The sequence below is a fragment of the Cydia amplana genome, chromosome 23 (assembly GCF_948474715.1).
Source record: "Cydia amplana chromosome 23, ilCydAmpl1.1, whole genome shotgun sequence".
NCBI classification, from domain to species: domain Eukaryota; kingdom Metazoa; phylum Arthropoda; class Insecta; order Lepidoptera; family Tortricidae; genus Cydia; species Cydia amplana.
In genome coordinates this window covers 998,222-1,021,649 of record NC_086091.1, presented here as the reverse complement: position 1 = coordinate 1,021,649, position 23,428 = coordinate 998,222, and the positions used below count along the sequence as shown (strand labels likewise).

Genomic DNA, 23,428 nt, shown 5'->3' with positions numbered 1-23,428 from the left:
TTTATTGATAAAAATATAAAAAGATTTACATGTAATTTTCTTATCCTATAAGTACTTATACATTATTATTAATTAGGTACACTGGTAATATCACAAATTACAATATCATGCAATGCGGATGTTTCCTCTACTTAAAATAATTTATTTTATAATTGTGTAGATGGGTCAGTGACTTGTAGCAGTTAACGAATTCGTCAATACTATAGCACGCCATGTCCAACAATATCTGCTTTAGTTTTTTCTCGAATATCGACAACGATATACTCCTATATAATATTTAATTACATAAATACATAGAAAAAACCCATGACTCAAGAACAAATATCTGCGCTCATCACACAAATAAATATTAAATACCCTTACCGGGATTCGAACCCAGGACCATCGGCTTCACAGGCAGGGTCACTACCCACTAGGCCAGACCGATCGTCAAAAATTGTGTTGTCATTTTATATTGATGTAGCAAGTTGGTAACTCATTTTACATTAAAAATATATGGAATAACCCGCCCCGCACCCTGTATAAAAAAAACAACGGGTTGCACTTAGGGAGTGCCAGCAGAAGTGAAAACTGAAAACACAATGACTAGTGCAAAATGCACTATGTATAATTGAGGTTGACGCCATCTAGCGTTAGCGTTAATTACTTGAAACCCCTAAAGCACATCACTGTTTGTACTCGAGCTATATTAATACCAGTTAAAGCGAAACTCACTAGATAGCATTTAAATCAATAAACAAATTTTCATGTAATGTCATTGAGTTTTTCTTTATTTATTTAAATGCCATCTAAATCTTACGGTCACGTGATCGTCTTACGCTGTCTCGAGTTTAACATTTTTTAACCTCAAAAAGTGCACAGCGCCGCTAAAGAAGTTTTCACTTCAAAAACATTGATAAGTTGGCAAATTTGGATGCACCTGAAAAGCGCGACCCCCCTAGTAAACGAGAGCATGTATAAAAGCTGCGCGTGCGACTCCGCGCAGTTAGTGATTGGCCGCGAGTGTGTGTGTTGGATCGTAGTGTACGGTAATACATTTATTTTATTAGTGTTTTTATTATAAGTGCTCTGTGCGTTTTATTATAGTGTGCGGATTTTTTTTGTTTTGGATTTTCGTGCGTATTAACATTTTTTTTGGAGAATTATCGTTTATAAGTAGGTTTTTTTATTATCCTGAATGTGTCCAATGGAAATATCAAAGAAAATAATAGACTTATTTTATCATGCGGAAAATTTATAAAAATGTTTGGCTTTATTTACCTATTTTTTTAAAGTAGATATATTCAGGTCTGTAAAATTTTAAAATTAAATATTATTGTACACATTTTCATAAATATACACAAAAAATATACCAAGAATACACATATTAAATGTAAATCAAATTTTAATTTAAATACATAATAATTAGTGCCTGAAATCCTTATTAAGCTTTTCTAAAACATTAAAAAAATCTCAACCTGTAATATCTCACCTCACCACTAAATTTCTTTTTTAATCACATTATAAAATGATAGTTTAATTCCGATGTCATTCAAAACCTTAACAAGCAATTAAGTTAACAATATTAGCATAAACATAACACACTTACAAATGAAATGATACTTTAACACGATAATGATCAGAATGACCATCCCAACAATACTGAATTGATTGATAATGACACATTATGTCAAGATGACCGATAATGATTAATGATCATTATGATCGGTAGAGCCATAAAAGCTTTTATAAGCCTTTTTAGCTTACATTATAACTTTTAATTGTTGTAAATAATGTAAATATTATTACTCCTTACTTTAAAATACAATAGTCGCCATCAAAATCGGAGCGACCGAAGGTACGAGTACCTATCATATCTGAAAAAGCACTCTAAAGCTTTGGACAATAAAGGTGTTCAGATATTTGCGAGCATTTTGGCCGCTCGGATATATCTGATGGCGAGTCAATATAGGATGGGCTCGGAGAGTCTCAATTACGTAAACCATTGATTAGGGTTAAAAAGTGATGTAATGTCCAGGTGAAAATTGCTTAGTTTATGAGATATTTCTTATATTTACTAGTTAAAAATATTTATAACTCATCCTAATTAATCGAACGTCATTTACCATAAAAATTAACCCTCCCATAGAAAATGGACCTGCCAAAGTGTATGTAACACCCGCATTTTTTTTTCACGATTTAAGTACATAATTAAAATTGGGTTGGTCCCATAGTAAAAGTTGCTCAATATAATCCCAAAACCTCCCTGGCAACGGAAATGCAGTCATTTTTAGCCAACCTGTATATCTTCATCTTTAAAAAATACTTAAAACCGGAAACCTCTTTATTATAAAACAAGGATTTTCCCTTTTCCCAGTCAATTGAAAAGTCCTACCAATTCCAACCTAATTAAAGCAAAACCATGCGAAACTAGATCAGAGCATGAATACAATGTGATGAATCCTTGGATAAGCTCAATCTCGTTCACTGGAGAATAATATGTTAATACTTAGATTTAGTTACAGAAAATATTTTTTATTATAAATTCAAAAAAAATTAAATAAACTAACTTATCTATAAAATAAAACTAAATTAAAACTAAAAACTAATACTTAGATAAATCATCTAATCTTTTTCGTGGGAACGTACACATTCATTAGATTCATAATTTTAACTACTCTATTAAATTATATTTTACAGTAAATATGGTACTACTTTACCGCCCTAGTGCGGTAACTAGCACAATACGTGCCTATGTGGAAAATTTAAAGAGCCATATGTACTGTAAAACGTACAATACACGTGCGAAACGGTAATTTTCAACTCGTGTCGATTTAAAAGTTTCCCTTCGGTAGTGTTTCAATTTATCGCCACGTTGCGAATTCCACTTGTATCGTAATGTACTTCTTAACTTATATTTCCGCTCATTTTTATGGTAACTGTATTTAGGGGGTCTGCTATTCAGGAAATTATGAGGCAGATGTACCTTATTTCCTTTTTTGGGAGTGTCTCATTTAAAGACTCAAAATTTAGATCATCTCTTATCTTATACCTAACATTTAGCTACATTAGAATGGCATTTAGCATTGTCTGGTTCTCAGGTATTACATATTGTTTAATCGTGATATAAATATTACGTTACATTCAGATACGCCCATCTCGTAGATCGCAATCTCACATCTTGTTAGAATTGGGACTTAGCTTACTTTTAAATCGTGTGTCGTAGAAAGATTTCAAGAGTAAAGAAGTATTAAATATAGGTTTCTAATGTTTCTATATAGGCATAGGTAGTTATATAGAAGTCTCGATAAATTGTAACGAGAATTTGTGACCGTATTAAGTATGAATCGTAGATCCAATTATTAACCTATCTTACCTAATTAATAGTTATTGCGTAACAAAGTCAATCAATCAATTTTTGTGTATTATGGCTCCATCAGGGCTTGATGACACAAACTTATAGATAGTTCAGTTAGTCAGATAGTTTGATAGTTCAGTTTAAAACATCGAAATGCTGGAATGTGTAGCCAACCGTGTGTTCCAATTTTAATGTAAGAACCTCGCTCGTTTTTTGGTCTGTTGTTTTCATTGTTGTTGATATCTATTTCTTTTTTTTTCATCTTGTCCTGTGTGTGTGTGTGTGTGTGTTTGTGGAATTTCTTTCTTTCCTTCTTCATAGTTTGTTGCACACTCTGTCGCTAGCCGAGTCGGTGCATATTGTCTCTTTCTATCCATCTTGCTTTCATACTTGTATTCATTGACTGTTAAGGAATGTGACTTCCAACCTTGAAGCCGCCATTCGCTGAAAACCTTAGCATCATCCTTTCATTCTAACTAACCAATGAAAGTAACAAGTGCATATAAAATCATACAAACTTACAGCATTTACTACCAAACTACCATACATACACCTACTACCGACCTACTGCACAAACTCATTGAAAGGGCTTCAATCTTACAATCAAAAGGGACTTTATGTTAAAGACATAAAGTGCGTTTTTGAAGATAGATGGTAAACTAAAGGTACAGTGGGCGATAGATGGATTACCTTTTGTTTTGAACCTGTGTCCTCGACCTTGCTGTAAATCGAGCTTTTGTTTAGCTTTTTAAGGCGTTACATTTATTTATTCAAATTGTATTGCACAAAAAAATACAAAAGGCGAGCTTAATGCCATGAGGCATTTTGTGTGAGACAACTTTAGGGCAAAGCAGAAAAAATTGTCGGCAATGCATTTAAAAACCAAAAGAAAACTTTATACATTATTATATAATATAATTATGTACGTGTATAATGTTGTAATATGTATTGTAATACCGAGCTTTGCTCCAAGACCAATCAGCGTGTGCGATCTTCAAGGTCGTATCAAAATAAGATCAAAACCGTAACAAGTTGTTATATCAGAATCGGGCTTCCTTCTTTAGTTTGCGTCCCTGGGTATCGGTAGAGGGCTATGACCTTACGTTCGCACGATATTGGCATATTATAGGCACGACACTAGATTTATTGCTCGTCGTTCTTCGCTCGAAATGAGAAGTTATAAGTTTTTGACAAAAAAATCATTTTTGGTACAAGCTTTTATCGCTGACTGTACTTTTCTTTCCACAGACAACTAATACTCATCGAGACAATTCTAAAAACCCCCATCATCCCATCGGAAACTATTGAATTCAATTTAATTTAAATTATTCTTTAAATATTCAGGAAAGCCTAACAAAAATCGCTTATCAATAAATATTTATGAAAATCTGACAATTGGTAAACTATACAACCAATAATGGTTTAATATTATTATAATATGATATCAAATTAATGAATTTGCTGTGAGCCGTGGCTAAACGCCGGGACATCGCGAGGAAGATGATGATCAAATGGTAGAATTTCTCTTAAACAATGTTTTGCCTACTCCATAAACATACAAAAAATGCAAAGATTTTCTTTCAGTTTGATTACCTATAACAATAAGTATAGCTGGTCAACCAAATCTTGTCAGTAAAAAAAGGCGCGAAATTCAAATTTTCTATGGGACGACATCCCTTCGCGCCTACATTTTTCAAATTTGCCTCCTTTATCTACTGTCAAGATCTGGTTGACCAAGTATAAATTGCCTAAGCTTGGGCCGTGCCCCGCTCCCGGCGGCACTCAGTTAGGTTTTTTATAATGTGTGTATTTTTATAAGAGTTTGTTGGATTTTTTTAATGTTTTGTAAAAAATTGATAGCTACTATAAGCAATAAAATTGATACATGTTTGCAAAGCACACTGATGAAATCCAATAACCTAATAATATGTTCGCTATGAAAACTGTATTTCACTGGCGTTTGCTTGTTCTAACTGATTTTATGACGTGCTTTGTTTTAATGTTGCACTATAACCTATTGGTAGTGGGAAATGGATGAATCAAATCGTTTTATTTAACTGTTTTTGATTTGTGTTTGTACATACACTGCTATATAAATTACTCGTATGAAATATCATATTTAAGAGCCACAGGAATCTAGCCGCTGCCATACAAAATCGCAAGTTCGCTCTCATTTTAAAACGATATTCTGAAATACCTACCACATCATGAGTAGTACTAGATACCTACTTTTTCTCGGTTTCGTTAAATATACCTAAATCTCACTCCGCACTTCAAAGTAGCTCGCTATTATCTTATTTAACAAAATTTTGGAGCGCGTAATTTAAAATTAGGCCGAATTAATAAAATTCAATAAAATACACGTGAGGTTATGTGGGGGCGGGGAGGGGGAGGGGTAGCCGAAAAAAGTAGCCGAAAACACCTCGCGTGATTAACCTAACATAATATAGGTATTAGGTATCTATGTCTGGTACTAGTTTAGTAGTTCGTTGCTAAAAATTGTGCTTAATACAAAGAAATTATAGCGAGTCCGACTCGCACTTGGCCGGTTTTTTTTAAATTAAGCCCTACTAAGAGTGAATTGAAGGAACTGTAATAGGGATCATTCGACGCGGGAGATATAGGAAATGTAATCTAAATTACAATGGCACAATTCAGGGTCATAGTTTCGTGTCAGTAATGATTAAATGAAGACGTTAACACATTTTCTTAGGGTTACTTAAATATGACCGCAAATTGTGGCTTCTAACCGCCAAGTCACGAATAGAGTAATGGTGAATTAAGCGTGAGTAATAATTATATGAATGTAATTAGGATGTTAGGCCATCTAAAAATCTAGCATAGTACAGTCAAGAGTAAAAATATGGGTGCATACAACTTACTTACTCAAAAATATGTCCCATAACAGGCGTGGCTCACTCCGCGATTTCATCGCGTCGCTACAAGTACCTACAAGTACATGCGGCCCACACCAATTTTGGTGTCTAGCCATAGTAGTTGCTGCGCACCGCAACGGAACGGAAAGCCTGCTCGCGCTTGCGCCACCTAGCGGTCATATCTGTCGTAATAGACGCGTTTTGTTAGAGTGAATCTTCTATACCTAGTACTATTATTTATTCTGTGCCCATAGTTCTTAATTATTTATTAGTTCTTAATTCGCTGACATAAGGTCTATGAGACATATTTTTGAGTATGATGAGGGCACCTGCACTTATAGTTTCACATTTGACTGTACATCTGTATAAGAGTCGGGAAGTTTGCTAAGTGAAAGTTTATTGGTGGCAAAGCTCCTTGACTATTTATAATATTTGTGCTAAGGTGCAGGGGGGGGAGGGGGGCATTTCGACTGCGGGTTAAATTCAACTAGTCGAAATATCTTCCATGTTTTACTTTATTAACTACCTATACCTATATGTCCAGATAGGCAAAAAGATGTATTGTGTTACATGTCAGTCATGTCACAACATGGAAGATATTTCGGTTAGTTGAAATTACCCCGCAGTCGAAATGGTCCCCCTGCACCGTATTGATATTTTTATGTCAATATATTTTGAATGTAATTAAAACAAAAACTTAGAATAGATCATTTTAACTAATGTTTATAATTTTACTGTTTTTAGTTAGTTGCCTTATTGGGGACATATTTTACCTCAATGTTACTAACCTAATAAAATTTTGTGTTTTCAGGTACTTTTAGGACAAAACTAGAAATGGAATCCTCAAGAAAGGTAAGTCTTCTCAGTCATTTATTTCTGCACCTGAAACAGTAGGGGAAGTCCGGGCATAGTGAACACCTTTACCTTTGACTTGACATAACAGAAAAATTTAACGAGGAAGAAATTAAAAAAGTATCAATAATAAGTCTTTATTTAATAATCTTTTAATTTAAAACAACACTAGCCTCCAATGTTTAATAGTTGCTGCAATTTTGAACAAAACGTAAAAAAAGATATTTTATTCGCTTTGCCCAGGGTGCCGGGCAAAGTGAAACAGGCCCCCGGGCAAAGCAAATATTACTCATAAAATCTTAGTGAACTTAATAACTAAGTGAAAATTATTCAAAATAAGATAATTTCAATAATATTCATTAGAAAAGGCACAAGTAACTTTTGATATATTTTCACTGATTTCATAAGCATAAGTCTTCACGGCGTTTCTGAAGACATTTTAACACAGCGAATCCACGTTCTGATAGCCATTTCCATGACGTCTGTTAGCCAGGAGCCATTATCGATCTTTTTTTGATATTTATATACCATCTGTAACAAAATATTATCATTAAAAAAAATTACCTAATAAATTCAAAGTGAACACGCTATCCGCTTTGCCCGATCCACTTTGCCCAATCAGTCAGTTTAAGAAATTAATAATTAAAAAAAATAATCGTTGGATTGTTTTAAAAGAAATGCGTTGTAAAAGGAAGATACTTTAATAAGCAATAGAAGCATCTTGAATTAAAATTCGAGGGAATTACTGTGACAAAATAACATACCATGTACTTACCTTTCAAAATCGAATATTTTGCACTAAAAACACATTTTGACTCGTCACCGACGACGCTCACAGCGACCGCTCCCTGTGACGCTTGCCACTCATAGAGCGAAGGATCCTGAACATCATATAGGCGCGTGGTGCGACAAAGTCGAATAGTTTAGGATTGGGAGCCCGAATTCGCTTTGCCTGGGGTGTTCGCTTTACCCGGACTTCCCCTACATTACGATACAAGTGCGAAAAACAGGAAATTCGCAACGAGTGGCGAATTACCTATTCGCACATGTATCCTACAACGTTTTACAGTACATATATGGCCCTTTAAATTTTCATCATAGTTACGTAGGTAATGTGCTAAATCGCACTACTGCGGTAAAGTAGCACCATAATATGTACCTACTGTAAAATATTTCACGATTAAATTAAATTATTATTTAGACAATCGTACCTTAAGTTAAGATTTTTTTTAAATTTGTATGGAAATAGGTTTTCTCTTAAAATAATCAAGTAATATGTACCTAAATCATAGATACTTATAGAAAAATAAAGAATAAATAATGTATACGTGAAACGTATAAACCCCAGCTATAAAAACATTATGACTAAGTTTAGCATAAATTCAAAAATTGAAAAATTACTTTCTTGGGTGAGACTTGAACTCACGGCCTCTGGATCGATACTCCAGTGCTCTGCCATCTGAGCCACCAAGACCTCATCCATAGCATAGAGAAAAAAATACATAGATTGCTCACTCCATACATCAGTTTTAGTACCAAAAAGACTATAAGCATCTAGCATCGAGTAGCGGAACTATCAGTACTGCTACTTGATAATAGATGTAGCACCGACCGGAAAGTCTTATGCTGTTGAGATAAGACTTTCCGGTCGGTGCTACATCTATTGTCAAGTAGCAGTACTGATAGTTCCGCTACTCGATGCTAGATCATCTAGCCTAGATGTAGACACTGACATTAATAGTCTAATTGATGTATGGAGTGAGCACTCTTGTCATACTATATTTCTCTATGTCCATAGCCAGCAAATCTTTCCACCATATGATGGGTCCAGGTAACCCTAGCGACATCTACCGTAAGCCCGTCTACCGTATCGTCTTTTGAATTTATTCTAAGCTTAATAGCATCGGTCGCAGACGTTTCTGCTTGTTAAAATTTTAATTATGACTAATAAGTGTTGACAACTTGACACTAAAATCACTTGCGCCTATGTTGCAACAATACCAACACAGCCTTCTACAATTTAAGTTCTTTAAGAAAAACCGATCAAACATTAATTTCATTAAGTACCAAAGAATTTGAACGTATACAAATGTCATTGTTCCCTATTGTTTCGAATCAATGGTTGCAAGTACGAGACTACGAGTTGCCTAATTGTTCTCGTGTGAACATGTCCGTCTGAGGCTTATGATTACATGTTCATTGGTTTTTAATTACTTATTTAAGCTTTATGCATTGGTCGTTAGTTTTTATATGCAAATCGAGAATTTTACGTCATTCATACGCACTGCAGGGTACTCATAAAACTTATTAAATCTCTACTGTAAATAGTTACACAAACGGGTCTACCGCGATATAGTTTTATTGTGTTTACCTTGAAAACAATGAAACTATAATTTAATGACTAAAATATAATGCCCTCAACTACACGTTTACCCAATTTCATTTAAATTAGAACAAATTTACTTAAGTTATTGTGTATCAAACTATCCTCTGATAGTTCAGCTTAAAAACATCGAAATGCCGGGACGTGCCCCTAGCCAGCCGTGTGCCCCAAGTTGAATGTAAGAACTTCACTTCGCTTCGCTCGCTCGTTCGAATATGTGTACAAAACGTGAGAGTTTAAAGTGTTTTATTAAACCTCTGTCAAACTTTCCATTTCTAACTAACTTAAATAGTTGGTTTACAACTCTACACTGCGACACTGCTATATAATAAATATTATTTTTTTGCACTAAAATCTGTCGCAAGTTTCATTGAATGGCATTCCATAACTATTAAAAAGCAATTGTATTGTCTAGTACTATTACAAGATTTGTAGACTACGAATCTCTATGATTAACTGTCGTAATACAAAACAATAGGTACCAACACAATTAGCTATGAAATTAGTAAAAAATAAATGAAGTTTGCAGTAATGTATCATAATAACAGGTTTAAGTTATAATCAAAATAAATAACATATAAGTAAGTGTAAGTACTGTGATTTATGCATGCTAACTAAATTAATAAAAACAAAAGACTGATCTCAAAATTTGTATGGCATATGAACAAATAACTTGATTGATTTACTTGAAAACAAACACATAATTAATAAAAAATAACGCACTGTATTAGGTAAAAATACATAAAATATTTTAAGAGAGCCTTTTATTAATTTAAAGTTTAAATAAAATATAAAGCCAAAACTGAGATGGCGGAATGACCTGGGGCCTTACCATGATCCTTATTGCGATTCTGATTAGGACCTAAACTGAATTGCTAAGGGACGGAGTCATGCGACTTATAGCTCCGTCCTTTAGCAATTCAGTTTAGGTCCTAAACAGAATCGCAATAAGGACATCATGGTAAGGCCCCTGTGGGCTCAGCACGGTTCCATTTTTATCGACTATCACTATACCCGTCACTTTCGCACTTACATACTTGTTAGAACGTGACAGGCATGGTGATAAACGATAAAAATGCTACCGTGCTACTAGGGCTGGACATCTTGTTGAACAACTGGTCGGAGGAAACAGCTAATTGGGAGTCGTAGAATTCAAGGGGAGAGGCCTTTGCCCAGCAGTGGGACACTCAGATAAGCTAGAAAAAAAATACAATGGACGCGTCATAATACTTATGTATAATTTATTTCATTGACTATATGTATAGCACCAATATAGCACCATACTGCAATATACTATAGGCTTGTTATAGAATAGAATACATTTTCATTAACTATATCGACCCGCCCCGGCTTCCCACGGGTTAACAAATTATACATAAACCTTTCTCTTGAATCACTCTATCCATTAAAAAAACCGCATAAAAAACCGGTGCGTAGTTTTAAAGATCTAAGCATACACAGGGACAGACAGACAGCGGGAAGCGACTTTGTTTTGTACTATGTAGTGATATTTCTAAAATCCATATCCCTTTCATATTTGCGAAAACAGCGTGGTGATTTAAGACGACCCCACAAATATTTGCTTTACGTCACAAAATTACTCTTACGTCACTATACTGCAATTTGTATCTGAATAATACGCATTCTGTATGTCAGATAGGGGTCAGATCGAACCTGGAAGTTATTGTGTTTGTAGTGTATAAAAATGAGAATTTTCTGAAGCGGCGATGGCCGAATAGTTGTGGTTTGTTAAGATTATGCTTTCAACACTTTTAAATGCTCAACAATAGATGCCGGATAAGGCTCGCAGCAAGACACTGAACCATTGAAATACAAGGACCTCTTGTTGCTTTAAACCTGGTTATGAGAGTAGGGATAGGGCGCTATAAAGGATAAGGCCAAATGTGTATCATGCAATTTACTTTCCAAATCGGTGACAGACCTTATTTACATGGCACCTCGCTAGATGCGGGCGCTGGGAAACAGAGAATACCCCGACCGCTGAGGGGGAATGTTAATATAGTCCTAGAGCCTTAAAAATACGGCCGCGAGATCAAACGGGACGCGAGATTTTGGCCAAAATCTAACACTAAAGTTTGGTGCACTCACGAATCCGGCGCAAGGTCGTTATCCGGAGAAACACTGCTGCTGGCCGCAGCAGGCGGATGTGGTCAGAAGGCGGCGGCCGTTCGTCGAGCCTTAACTTCTTTAAGCCAGGGCGAGAACGGTCCGCGGCAGCCGGTATCTTCGCGGGCGGGACCGCATGAAGAGCCTCGGGATCGTCAAGCGGCGCTCTGGGCCGCCTGACGCACGGTCTGCGGGTCGGGGCCGTGCCCTACGGCTATGGGACGGCGCGGGTACGCCGCGCCGTGGAGTTCGATGATGTGCGCGGGGGCACGACTGTCCACCATGTTTCCCCTTCGGAAGGCGGCGAAGGGTACACCGGAACGCGCACTTCACTCACGCGAATCACCCACGCGATTCACCCACGGAAACGGGCCTACATCATAGTCCGAGTTCCCACCGGCTGAGCCGGGCGGCAGGAGGAGACGTGATAATTTTTCCCACAATCGATCTAGGACAAGCTTCCAGCCCACGTCGTCCCGACAAACCAAAAACCCCCCAAGTGTTCTGACCTGTCACCTCTCGAAAAGTCCACCAACCCGTCAATTGCGTTTCGATTCACATCAATGCATTAAACTTCAAACCAACTCGAGCATTTTTTAAATCCAGTAATTCTTGTAAAATACAAATGTTCATTAATACTTGAATTATTTTAAGTTGTTAACAATAATAATTAATAATTACATCTTTTATTACTATTTCCTACATTGTTTCGTTCGGAATATCTTCCCTGCCTATGCAGTAACGAAACCTTCGTTTATTTTGACGTTTCCTCTGTCGAACGATGGAGGACCCACATATTTATGATTTATAATTTTAAGCAATTTTATAAATGATTCTAAAATACTAATTAGATTAGGATGTGACCTATTTGAGCAGTTAGAGTGGATCACAAGGATCATTTTGATATGCGCAAAGCCAGGTTCAGTCCAGTAATTTCAGCACAACCCGGGTGACAAGTTCCGTTCGAGTGGCATTCTCTTTGGGCTTGTTTCTTCGAATCTAGCCAGCCAGGAGGCGGGGTATTTTGATCAACCTACAGCTGAGAAGGTATACTACAGTTTTACATAATTGTCATACTTTGGTATATGTTATTTTGTCGGAAATGCGACACTCATTCATTGCAGGTTGTGTAGTATGTTTTTAGTATGGGAAACCGTGTAGCATCGCTACAATATCCCCTCTCTCGGCAAAGAGGTTAAGTCCGCTTAACCGAGGCAGCCGGGGTAACCGGAGAATTTTTCCCGAAATCAACAAGTCTATTAGGACGTTAATTATGCATGCATATATATACATATACATTTAACATATATCATTGTTATACCCTAAGCTTAGACTTATATGTTGAGCATGCCGGCTATTATTAAAACTTAGTCTACCTATGTCCGTCTCTTGGACTATAAAGTTTTATTACTACTTGTTAGACCTATGTCCTAGACCTTTATCCTTGTATGTTATGTATTGGAAATCACAGTGTCTAGCTAGTACACTGTGGTTTCTACAACCTAACTAAAAATATCCCTTGGATTTCATTTAAAATAATCCTAAGTTGAGCGGTCTAACCACTTTCAATGTAACTACCAATAAGCTAATCTCTATTTTATGGTTAACTAATGTATTTAAAACCTAATTTAAATATCAAGTATTTTCAACTATATTTTTCAATTCTTACTATTTAGTATATTACTAGTAGTCATATACATAGTACAATACTAATAATTATGTTTTAATATAGCATGCTCTACTATGCTTATATGCCTATAACTATAAAACTACTAGTACCTTAATGGAATGTGGTAACTAGTTGCTAGTTTATACCTAGTAATTGCACTTATAGTGGAGGCTAACTTGTAGCTCACACTCAAGTCATATTCCAATGTGTAGCCAGCGGGCTTACACTAAGTGAAAAAGAAAAAACTTGGTTTTCTTTTTCATGTCAAAGTCAATTTTTTTTTTTTTTTTTTTTTTAATTTATTGAATAATACAAGTTACATGCATGTTAATATTACAGGACCCATCGTGGGCAAAACCTTGAGGAGGTTTGTGTGCCGATGGGGAGTTCAAGAAAAAGAAATCATGATACATATCTATCTTATAATAACTAAAATTATTATTATATGTAACTAAGGTCGTTAGATTGCAACAAGTGCATTTTAATAACTTTTTTTATATTTTTCCCGTTTACATATTTTGCTCTAGCATCTTCTGGTAAATCATTTAATATTTTAGGCAATATATATGTATACAGCCTAGTGCCATATATGTTATTATATTTGGGTAAACAATATTTGTTTTGGTTCTGTAGGCTTCTTAGTTTTGTACATCTTTTATATTCTTTTAGTTTAGTGACATGGTGATATTCTTCAGTTAGTATGGCTAGTTTACATTTATTTTGAACTGGGAGTACATTACAGTATTTGAAAAGTTGTGCGTAGTCTGTTTCGTGCTTCTTTTTTATATGCTTAGGTACAAGTGTCTTTAATAGTCTTATCTGTAAGTTATATATTTTTTCTATATATGTTTTAAAGGTTCTACCATATGTGCTCAGAGCGTAACCGATCACAGAGTCAGCGAGGGCTAAATACAACATACGTAAGGTTTTGTACGGTAATTTGTACCTTAGTGTTGACATTTTACTTAGAATTGCTCTTAATTTATCGCACACATAATTAATATGAGGCCCCCAGTTGAATCTGTGGTCGATTATGAGCCCAAGATACATGTGTTCTGTGACTACTTCGATTTTATCACAGTTACACGTTGTGATATTAGGTTGGTGCAGGCAGCTATGTTGGTGTGCAACCACAGTAATGTCATGAGTAGTTTTATTCTGAGCCGAACGAATATGCATTATTTTCGTCTTTTGCGCGTTAATTACTAAACCGACGTCATGCGCCCATTTGCAAAGGGTGTTGAAGTTAGATTGCATTGTACGCTCGGCGGCCACTATGTCACGGTCGGCTGTGATAATGCATGTGTCGTCCGCGAACTGATAGACCGAGCCCTCGGTTATTATGTTGCACATATCATTAACATACAGCAAGTACTCAGTTGGGCCGATTATGGATCCCTGCGCTGTGCCTTTTTCGGTTTTTATTTCGTCACTGTATGTGTTGTTTATCTTTACGCGTGTATGTCTATTTGTGTGATAGTTTTTCAGCAAGTTAACTAAAGGGCCCTGTATACCGCTCTGCTCTAGTTTGTAATACAACGTTTGATAATCTAACATTTCAAAAGCTTTGCTGAAATCAATGAAAACAACGAGCACATGCCTTTTTTCATGCATGTGCTCGTTGATTTCATTGTTAAAGTCACAAAGTAGCTGAGAGGTACTTCGGTTTTTTTGGAAACCGTATTGTTTACTGTTTATTATATTGTTTTCAGTCAAAAAGTTACTGATTTCGTTACCGAGGTATCTCTCAACTATCTTATCGATACACGACAATATAGTTATTGGTCTATAGTTGTTATAGTCTTTATGCACTCCTTTTTTGTAAATAGGGCGTATTATACCCGTTTTGAGTTCGTCGGGGTATACAGATGTCGCAAGGCAGGTGTTAATTAAGTGAGTAAGAACTGGTGTAATGTTAATACAATTTTTTTTAATGTCTATGACTCGAATTTGATCATACCCCGGGCTTTTTCTATCATTTAGGGCTTTGATTATTTTCGAAATATTGGCACATGTCGCTTTTTTAATCCTCATTGCCACCTCTGCGGCCCCGGCAAACCCAGTATGGTCGAGAATTTGTGATTTACATTGAACTGATATTTTATTTACATTATTATGAAATTCTCGGGCAAAATTACTAGAAATTGGTTTTACCCAATAACGTTGAGTCACCCTGGGCCCTTAGGGTGTGTAGTCACAAAAAAATAAGGTTTTCCAGAAAACACTTGAAAAAATCTTGACCAAATGAGTCAAGGAAGTATGCATATTCAAAAAAAAATGGGTTGTTACCGAAGTTCACCCGAAAAATAAAAATAAGTTGGTAGCTTGAAAATACACCTTGTAAAATACAATTTTGAGCATAATGTCACTTAACCAATGCTCTGAGATTAAATGGTAACTGAATTTTTTCAGATTACCTTAACTACAAAGCGGTTTGCTCTAGCAGTCGGAAATTCGGAGGTTATGTGACAAATCAGGAATACTACTCCATGTGGAATGCAGCATGCCGTTCGTCGACATCTCCCTACCTTTAGCGAATACAAATGGTGCATGTTTCAGTACAACATAAAAAATGCTATGCAAAGATAGCTGGAATTGAGGTTGGTACTAAGGCCAATTTCCTCAAATTTCAAACAAAACAAATAATGTGAACATTTAAGTTCTATAAAATAGTTCTATTTAGAACCGAATAAGTCAAAACCGAAAAAAATAATTTAGAGTGTCTCGTCTATCCTACTAAGTCTTCAGAATGTTAGGTTTGAGTTGGTTTGACAAGTAAAAGTGGATAAATATTTTAATACTTTTGAAATGTGTGGGAAATGGGTTGACCGGGCGGGCGGGTGTCCAATGCGGCACCCAGTGGTCGCGTATTAAACAATGAGGTATTAGACACGGGTAGGGGTGGGTGGCTTAGCTATCTACCCCACCTACTTCATGAAATTCCTCTCCTTCCCCGTCCGGCATGTCGGTGAAAAAGCTGGTTTGCTTGTGTCAGGGTATGTAATAAAGTATAATAAATTGATAACACTTCACTTTGCACATGAAGTGTTAAAATAAATTACCACTATGCTCTCAAATGGAGCGTGGTGAAAAAAATAATAAGTGGCTGAGCGCTATGCTAATTAGTCATAGTGTAGCCTAATAAAAATTATAATAATTGATAAAATTGCTACCCTGCCACAAGCAAACTTACAAATTAATTGACATTGTGTTTTTAACTCCAATAATTCAACAATTTTTTTTTAAATATTAAGTTTTTTTTTTAAATGACAATTTTTTTTATAAATTGTTATTATCACCTTTCCAAGCTCACAGTAACCAGGGTAAATGTTTAGAAAGCTTTTAAGTTCGGGCGCCATTGTAGTGTATAAAAATGAGAATTTTTTGAAGCGGCGATGGCCGAATAGTTGTGGTTTGTTAAGATTATGCTTTCAACACTTTTAAATGCTCAACAATAGATGCCGGATAAGGCTCGCAGCAAGACACTGAACCATTGAAATACAAGGACCTCTTGTTGCTTTAAACCTGGTTATGAGAGTAGGGATAGGGCGCTATAAAGGATAAGGCCAAATGTGTATCATGCAATTTACTTTCCAAATCGGTGACAGACCTTATTTACATGGCACCTCGCTAGATGCGGGCGCTGGGAAACAGAGAATACCCCGACCGCTGAGGGGGAATGTTAATATAGTCCTAGAGCCTTAAAAATACGGCCGCGAGATCAAACGGGACGCGAGATTTTGGCCAAAATCTAACACTAAAGTTTGGTGCACTCACGAATCCGGCGCAAGGTCGTTATCCGGAGAAACACTGCTGCTGGCCGCAGCAGGCGGATGTGGTCAGAAGGCGGCGGCCGTTCGTCGAGCCTTAACTTCTTTAAGCCAGGGCGAGAACGGTCCGCGGCAGCCGGTATCTTCGCGGGCGGGACCGCATGAAGAGCCTCGGGATCGTCAAGCGGCGCTCTGGGCCGCCTGACGCACGGTCTGCGGGTCGGGGCCGTGCCCTACGGCTATGGGACGGCGCGGGTACGCCGCGCCGTGGAGTTCGATGATGTGCGCGGGGGCACGACTGTCCACCATGTTTCCCCTTCGGAAGGCGGCGAAGGGTACACCGGAACGCGCACTTCACTCACGCGAATCACCCACGCGATTCACCCACGGAAACGGGCCTACATCATAGTCCGAGTTCCCACCGGCTGAGCCGGGCGGCAGGAGGAGACGTGATAATTTTTCCCACAATCGATCTAGGACAAGCTTCCAGCCCACGTCGTCCCGACAAACCAAAAACCCCCCAAGTGTTCTGACCTGTCACCTCTCGAAAAGTCCACCAACCCGTCAATTGCGTTTCGATTCACATCAATGCATTAAACTTCAAACCAACTCGAGCATTTTTTAAATCCAGTAATTCTTGTAAAATACAAATGTTCATTAATACTTGAATTATTTTAAGTTGTTAACAATAATAATTAATAATTACATCTTTTATTACTATTTCCTACATTGTTTCGTTCGGAATATCTTCCCTGCCTATGCAGTAACGAAACCTTCGTTTATTTTGACGTTTCCTCTGTCGAACGATGGAGGACCCACATATTTATGATTTATAATTTTAAGCAATTTTATAAATGATTCTAAAATACTAATTAGATTAGGATGTGACCTATTTGAGCAGTTAGAGTGGATCACAAGGATCATTTTGATATGCGCAAAGCCAGGTTCAGTCCAGTAATTTCAGCACAACCCGGGTGACAAGTTCCGTTCGAGTGGCATTCTCTTTGGGCTTGTTTCTTCGAATCTAGCCAGCCAGGAGGCGGGGTATTTTGATCAACCTACAGCTGAGAAGGTATACTACAGTTTTACATAATTGTCATACTTTGGTATATGTTATTTTGTCGGAAATGCGACACTCATTCATTGCAGGTTGTGTAGTATGTTTTTAGTATGGGAAACCGTGTAGCATCGCTAATACAATACTTATGTCGTCATCAAATTAAGGCCCCGTGGGTTCAGCTTCTTCTCTCACTCTCAATGAGCTTACCTAAGCGTGAGCGAGATGATAGTACGTGCCCGAGATAGCGAATAGAGTTAGACCAAGAAAAGTGTGCAACGATTTTTATAACATACGCAGTGCAAGTGTTATTTATACGTCATAATTCCATAGAAGTTTGACGTTTAACTATGATGTTCTTGAATTTATTTTTTTAGTTTTAAGAAAAAAAGTAATTGATGAGTTCCATAAAGAAAATATTGCGCATTTTTCATATTTATACGTTTTGTGCAAAATTGATACCAAGAGCTACATTCGTGAATTTTTCAAATAATCAGGTTTCGATTCAATGAAGCTACTTTAAAAAGGCCTGAATATTGCTAATAAAATGTTTGGCAACGGTATTGGATCTATGAACCTACTGCACCTTTATCGGATTAACAGTGTTTTTACACCCTGTATTTCAAGTTGACTGATCACCCTGTATATGTCCGATGTAACAGCAATATGATATACGTCTATAATCTGAGATAGTATGTCATCGTTACATGATCCGCAGTTCAAAGTTTCAAACGATCATGCGAAAATTGTCCACACTGAGGGAAATACCTATTTTATTTCCAGTTAAAGCGGTGCTTTTTGTATGATATGATATGAAATTAAGTTTTCAATTTTTCTCACGTAAAATGTAATCTATAGCTAGAAAGAAAGAAAGACATTCATAGAAAACACAAATACAAGCGTGACAGAGTGGTCAGAAACAAGGCAACGAAAAAAATTAAAAAAAAACACAACTCTCGCATTTTGTACACATACTTAATTACACAAACGGGTCTACCGCAATATAATTTCAGCTGAAACGTCAGAATTCAAGGTAAAAACAATAAAACTATATCGCGGTAGACCCGTTTGTGTAAAATTAAAAACATATGTGAAAGAAAATAATTTTAAATCGGGCACAGTAGATAGCAGATTTATCAGAAATATTCGAATCTCACTGTAATTCTAATTTCCGATTGACATCTTCCAAAAAATTCATGCATGTAGCTAATTATTGGTTAAGTGTGTAGAGGCTTTACCAAATAGATAGCACATGCAGACCGTAACGGATTTCCATTCGAGGCGTTGCGTGTTGCGTGTAAGGTATTGTTGATTTTGGAAACAATCATCTTAGGAAACAATAACAAATATAAGAATGAGATTACGCGTGACAGTTACTCGTATTGTTATAGAAATCATGTAAATGTGAACATTTACTTTTAGAGAAATAAATGATGACAATGATGAAAACGATTTGACAAAATCTGTGTGAAGAAATAAGTATACGTATTTACTTATACAGACTTATACAAATGTTGATATCAAATACAAGGTATAAGAAAGTTTAATTTCTACTAAATCTTACATTGAACACAAAAAGTAGAATAACTAAGTTCATCGATTTATCAAAAAACGGCTAAATAAAGACATAAATTAGTCATCTCATCATTATTTACTAAGTTAAGCTAAGTATTTTTTTTTTTTTTAATTATTGGGGATTTTTATTAAAACCATAAACATAATTAATAACAAACTTAAAATAAAAATTAACCTAAAATTAAAACTACCTACAAAACTAAAACTAATACCTAAAAAATAAATAAAGATAATGTGGGTGACCTAGCACAATATGTATATATTAGGCTAGATCGCTCAGATCCGATCCCTGTGGGAGGGTTCCCATAAGGCTGGCTGCGTTCCCCCTTTGGATGGCTATGCCAATCCGTTGGGCGAGGAACGAGCCAGCCCTACGGTATTAATAATTTTTTCCTTAATGTTTCAGTTAAATAAATGATTGTTAATAGTTAAAACGAAAGAACACGGAAATAAGGCACATTACAAACAGGAAATAATTCGCAATATGAATATTTAAAACTTTGAAGGAGATAGATAATTTTTAAAGTATAATAAAAAAAATAGGCTAATGCCACAGATAATCGCCGATTACATAATTCCATAGAGCACAGGTAATAGCAGAACATCCGTTCAAACATATCTAAACACCAATCAAGCTAAATGAAACCCTTTTACAAAGTAACACGGTTAAAGTTGTACGCACAGTTAAGTTGGTAAACCCGTAATGATAATTGTAGGCTGCCAGCATTGTCAGTTTGAACTTCGAATGCTAACTTTTTAAATTGTGTTATGTAAGTTAAATGGTTTACAGCCAATGGCAATTTTATCGTTAACTAATCTACATAAATAGATTAAGAGGATCACTAAATTATGGGTTTAGACTCCGTTTAAGCTGACTTTGCGCCGATTTAAATAAAACAAAGTGAAGGAGTGTGTTATTTTCATAGAAATATTATGACATTGCTACACAGTGTCATTGCGAATAAGTTGCGCCGAGATTTTCTAGTAGAAGGTAGCAGAGCTCTCGGTAGGCGATTCATCTGCTCGTTTGCCGCCTATAAAATAAAACCGGCCAAGTGCGAGTCGGACTCGCGTTCCAAGGGTTCCGTACATTAAGTCCGACGGACTTGACTGCACATTTCTAATAGGTTTTCCTGTCATCTATAGGTAAAGAACTATTTTGTGTATTTTTTTCAAAATTTTAGACCCAGTAGTTTTGGAGATAAAGGGGAATGGTCTGACAGACAGACAGGTGCACGAGTGATCCTATAAGGGTTCCGTTTTTTTCCTTTTGAGGTACGGAACCCTACTAGGCGACTGTACTAGGCCTACGTATTTCCTAGTTATATAACAAGACATTAGTTACAAGATGCGATGTAAATCGTCTCAAATTGATGGAATTGCCGCAAATCGCTGCGAACCGTTTCACAATGGGGGTAATTGTATGGAACCTTATGGAACTCTACAAATACACCGTGGCGTGCGGTAAACAGATATAGGTATATTAACCATCTAGGTCAAATCGGTTAGGTTCAAAATGCTATAGGTATCAGTGGCGATGCGTCCATAAACATTCCCATCGGCTTGCCTATTTAGAGACATCTGAGAACTTTATTCTAGAAATTCCAAAGCAATTCAAATAAAATTCGGCTTATCTAGTGAACATTTTGACGCGCGGCTATTACTGATAGGTATGCATGAATATCCAGAGGCCGTGAGTTCAAGTCTCACCCAAGACAGTAATTTTTCCACTTTTGAATTTATTCTAAGCTTAATAGCATCGTTCGCAGACGTTTCTGCTTGTTAAAAATTAAAATATGCATAAATAGTACTTACCTAAATAAAATTTGAGAATAATACTCACGAACTCACGATTCATCTTGGTCTATTTGTTAGGTACTTGTTTGTTACCCGGTGATAGGTATAAAAAAACGCGCAGTGAAAATTTTCCACATCTTTCGCATCAAGTTGTACAGTATTATGAAAATAGGTTACTTATGTCGTGTCGCTTTTTAAGGATATACATCGAAAATGAAACAAACGTATGGTACTTTACGAATCATAAGGTCAAACCAGTGTCACATGAAATTCACATATTACTTTGTTACATTACAAATATAATCTTCATAACAAGAATATCTGACAGCACATTAGTAACACTTGTCATTCCATTATTATCTTTTTGACAACCTTATCACAATGCGTTACTGCCTATTTTTATATTAACAATGTAATCAAGTTACATTTGATGTGTTATTTAACTTTTTTAAATACTGCTGATTACAGAAAGCGTGTCTAAACCATATTAGGATTAAAGAAAGTTGTAGTAAAAAAAAGAATGTCATAGATAATTGCGTAAAAAATGACAATCGGAAAACGAAATATCGGTTTTCGCTGTTTGTCACCCTCAGGCATGTTGCTAAACTAGACAACAGTTTAAAATTGCTTTAAGTACAATAAATCAATAATATATGTTATAGGTATGTTCAATTTATCTTAAAAATAAAAAAAGTCGAATGTTGTCTTTGATTTTATTGACCGATAAAGAAAGTGCCTTGCGGCAGTAAGTCAGAATTTTACAATTATAATATACGACCCGCCCCGACTTAGCACGGGTTAACACATTATACATACATAAACCTTTCTCTTGAATCACTCTATCTATTAAAAAAAACCGCATCAAAATCCGTTGCGTAGTTTTAAAGATCTAAGCATACATACAGACAGACAGGCAGCAGGAAGCTACTTTGTTTTATACTATGTAATGATAGTGATGTATTCGAATAATAATTTATTTCGATATACGCTGCGTATGCAGCTTTAAGCCCGCTCCACACTCGCATTCGCGGCTTCGCCTGCGATTCACGCACATAGTCTGGAGGGGGCTATAAATCAAACAGCCCACGCTGTTGTTTGCCAGTATGTTATTAAAAAAATACAATAACAAGGAAATGCGAAGGATACAACGCTAAAGTCCGTCAACCAAATCTTGTCAGTAGTAAAAGGCGGCAAATTTGAAAAATCGCGGGTTAGCAACACTGTGTTCAAATAATTCCAAAACGCGTGTCATCTGTGTTTTATCTGTGGAATGTGGATCGTGAATGACAGCCGTCACCTTATTTGTTTTCATTCTGAATCGTTTCTGTTTCAAGAGATATTTCTGCTGTCACCATTAAATACCAATACATTAAATAAGAATAAGCAAAGCTAAGGGGCCTACAATGTACAATCATGCTCGTTGATGGTAAACATTACTGAAACAAACAAACAAGTACTGGAAGAACTCTTTCGATCTTTTAAGATTATGTTCAGTTTTTTTTGTTTTAGGGTTAAAAGGCATAAATAAAATTAAAACGTATGCCTAAATCTATCCAACAAGACCATAAATTGTGTCCTGGAAACCGTCCATAGGCCCACATGTCTAATATTTTCAGCAATCAGTTGTAACTATTTACAAAGGTAAACCTTTTAAACAGTATTAAGAGCCTTGATTATATCGCCGTTCTTTCGCAATATCTACCTAATCCATACATGTTTGTTGCAGGATTAAATCTTGCCTAATATAAGGCGTTCGTAGTAGGTAGTATCTCTTCAGACAATACTTACCTATGGCGGTTTATGTACGTGTACAACGCAACCAAGTCGAAAAGTGACCCTTATCTTATTTACCTTTAAATTAAATAAACACCGAAATATCAGTTGTTTTATTTTTAATATGTATATTGTACAATATATGCCAATCAAAAAAAATACACAGGTATGTCATATTCATCCAGAACAGTACACTAATTTACATTAACAAG

The 23,428-nt window shown here is 36.1% G+C and overlaps 1 protein-coding gene across 1 annotated transcript in view; it reads left to right on the top strand.

Annotated features, from left to right (window-relative positions):
- Positions 1–948: 948 nt before the first annotated feature.
- The window catches only part of LOC134658843 (pro-resilin-like), a 44,982-nt gene continuing 22,502 nt past the window's right edge, over positions 949–23,428 (top strand). The window contains exons 1-2 of the mRNA XM_063514514.1: positions 949–1,028; positions 7,025–7,065. Coding sequence (XP_063370584.1) covers positions 953–1,028; positions 7,025–7,065 — 117 coding nt within the window. The 5' untranslated portion in view covers positions 949–952. The remainder of the gene's footprint in view (positions 1,029–7,024; positions 7,066–23,428) is intronic.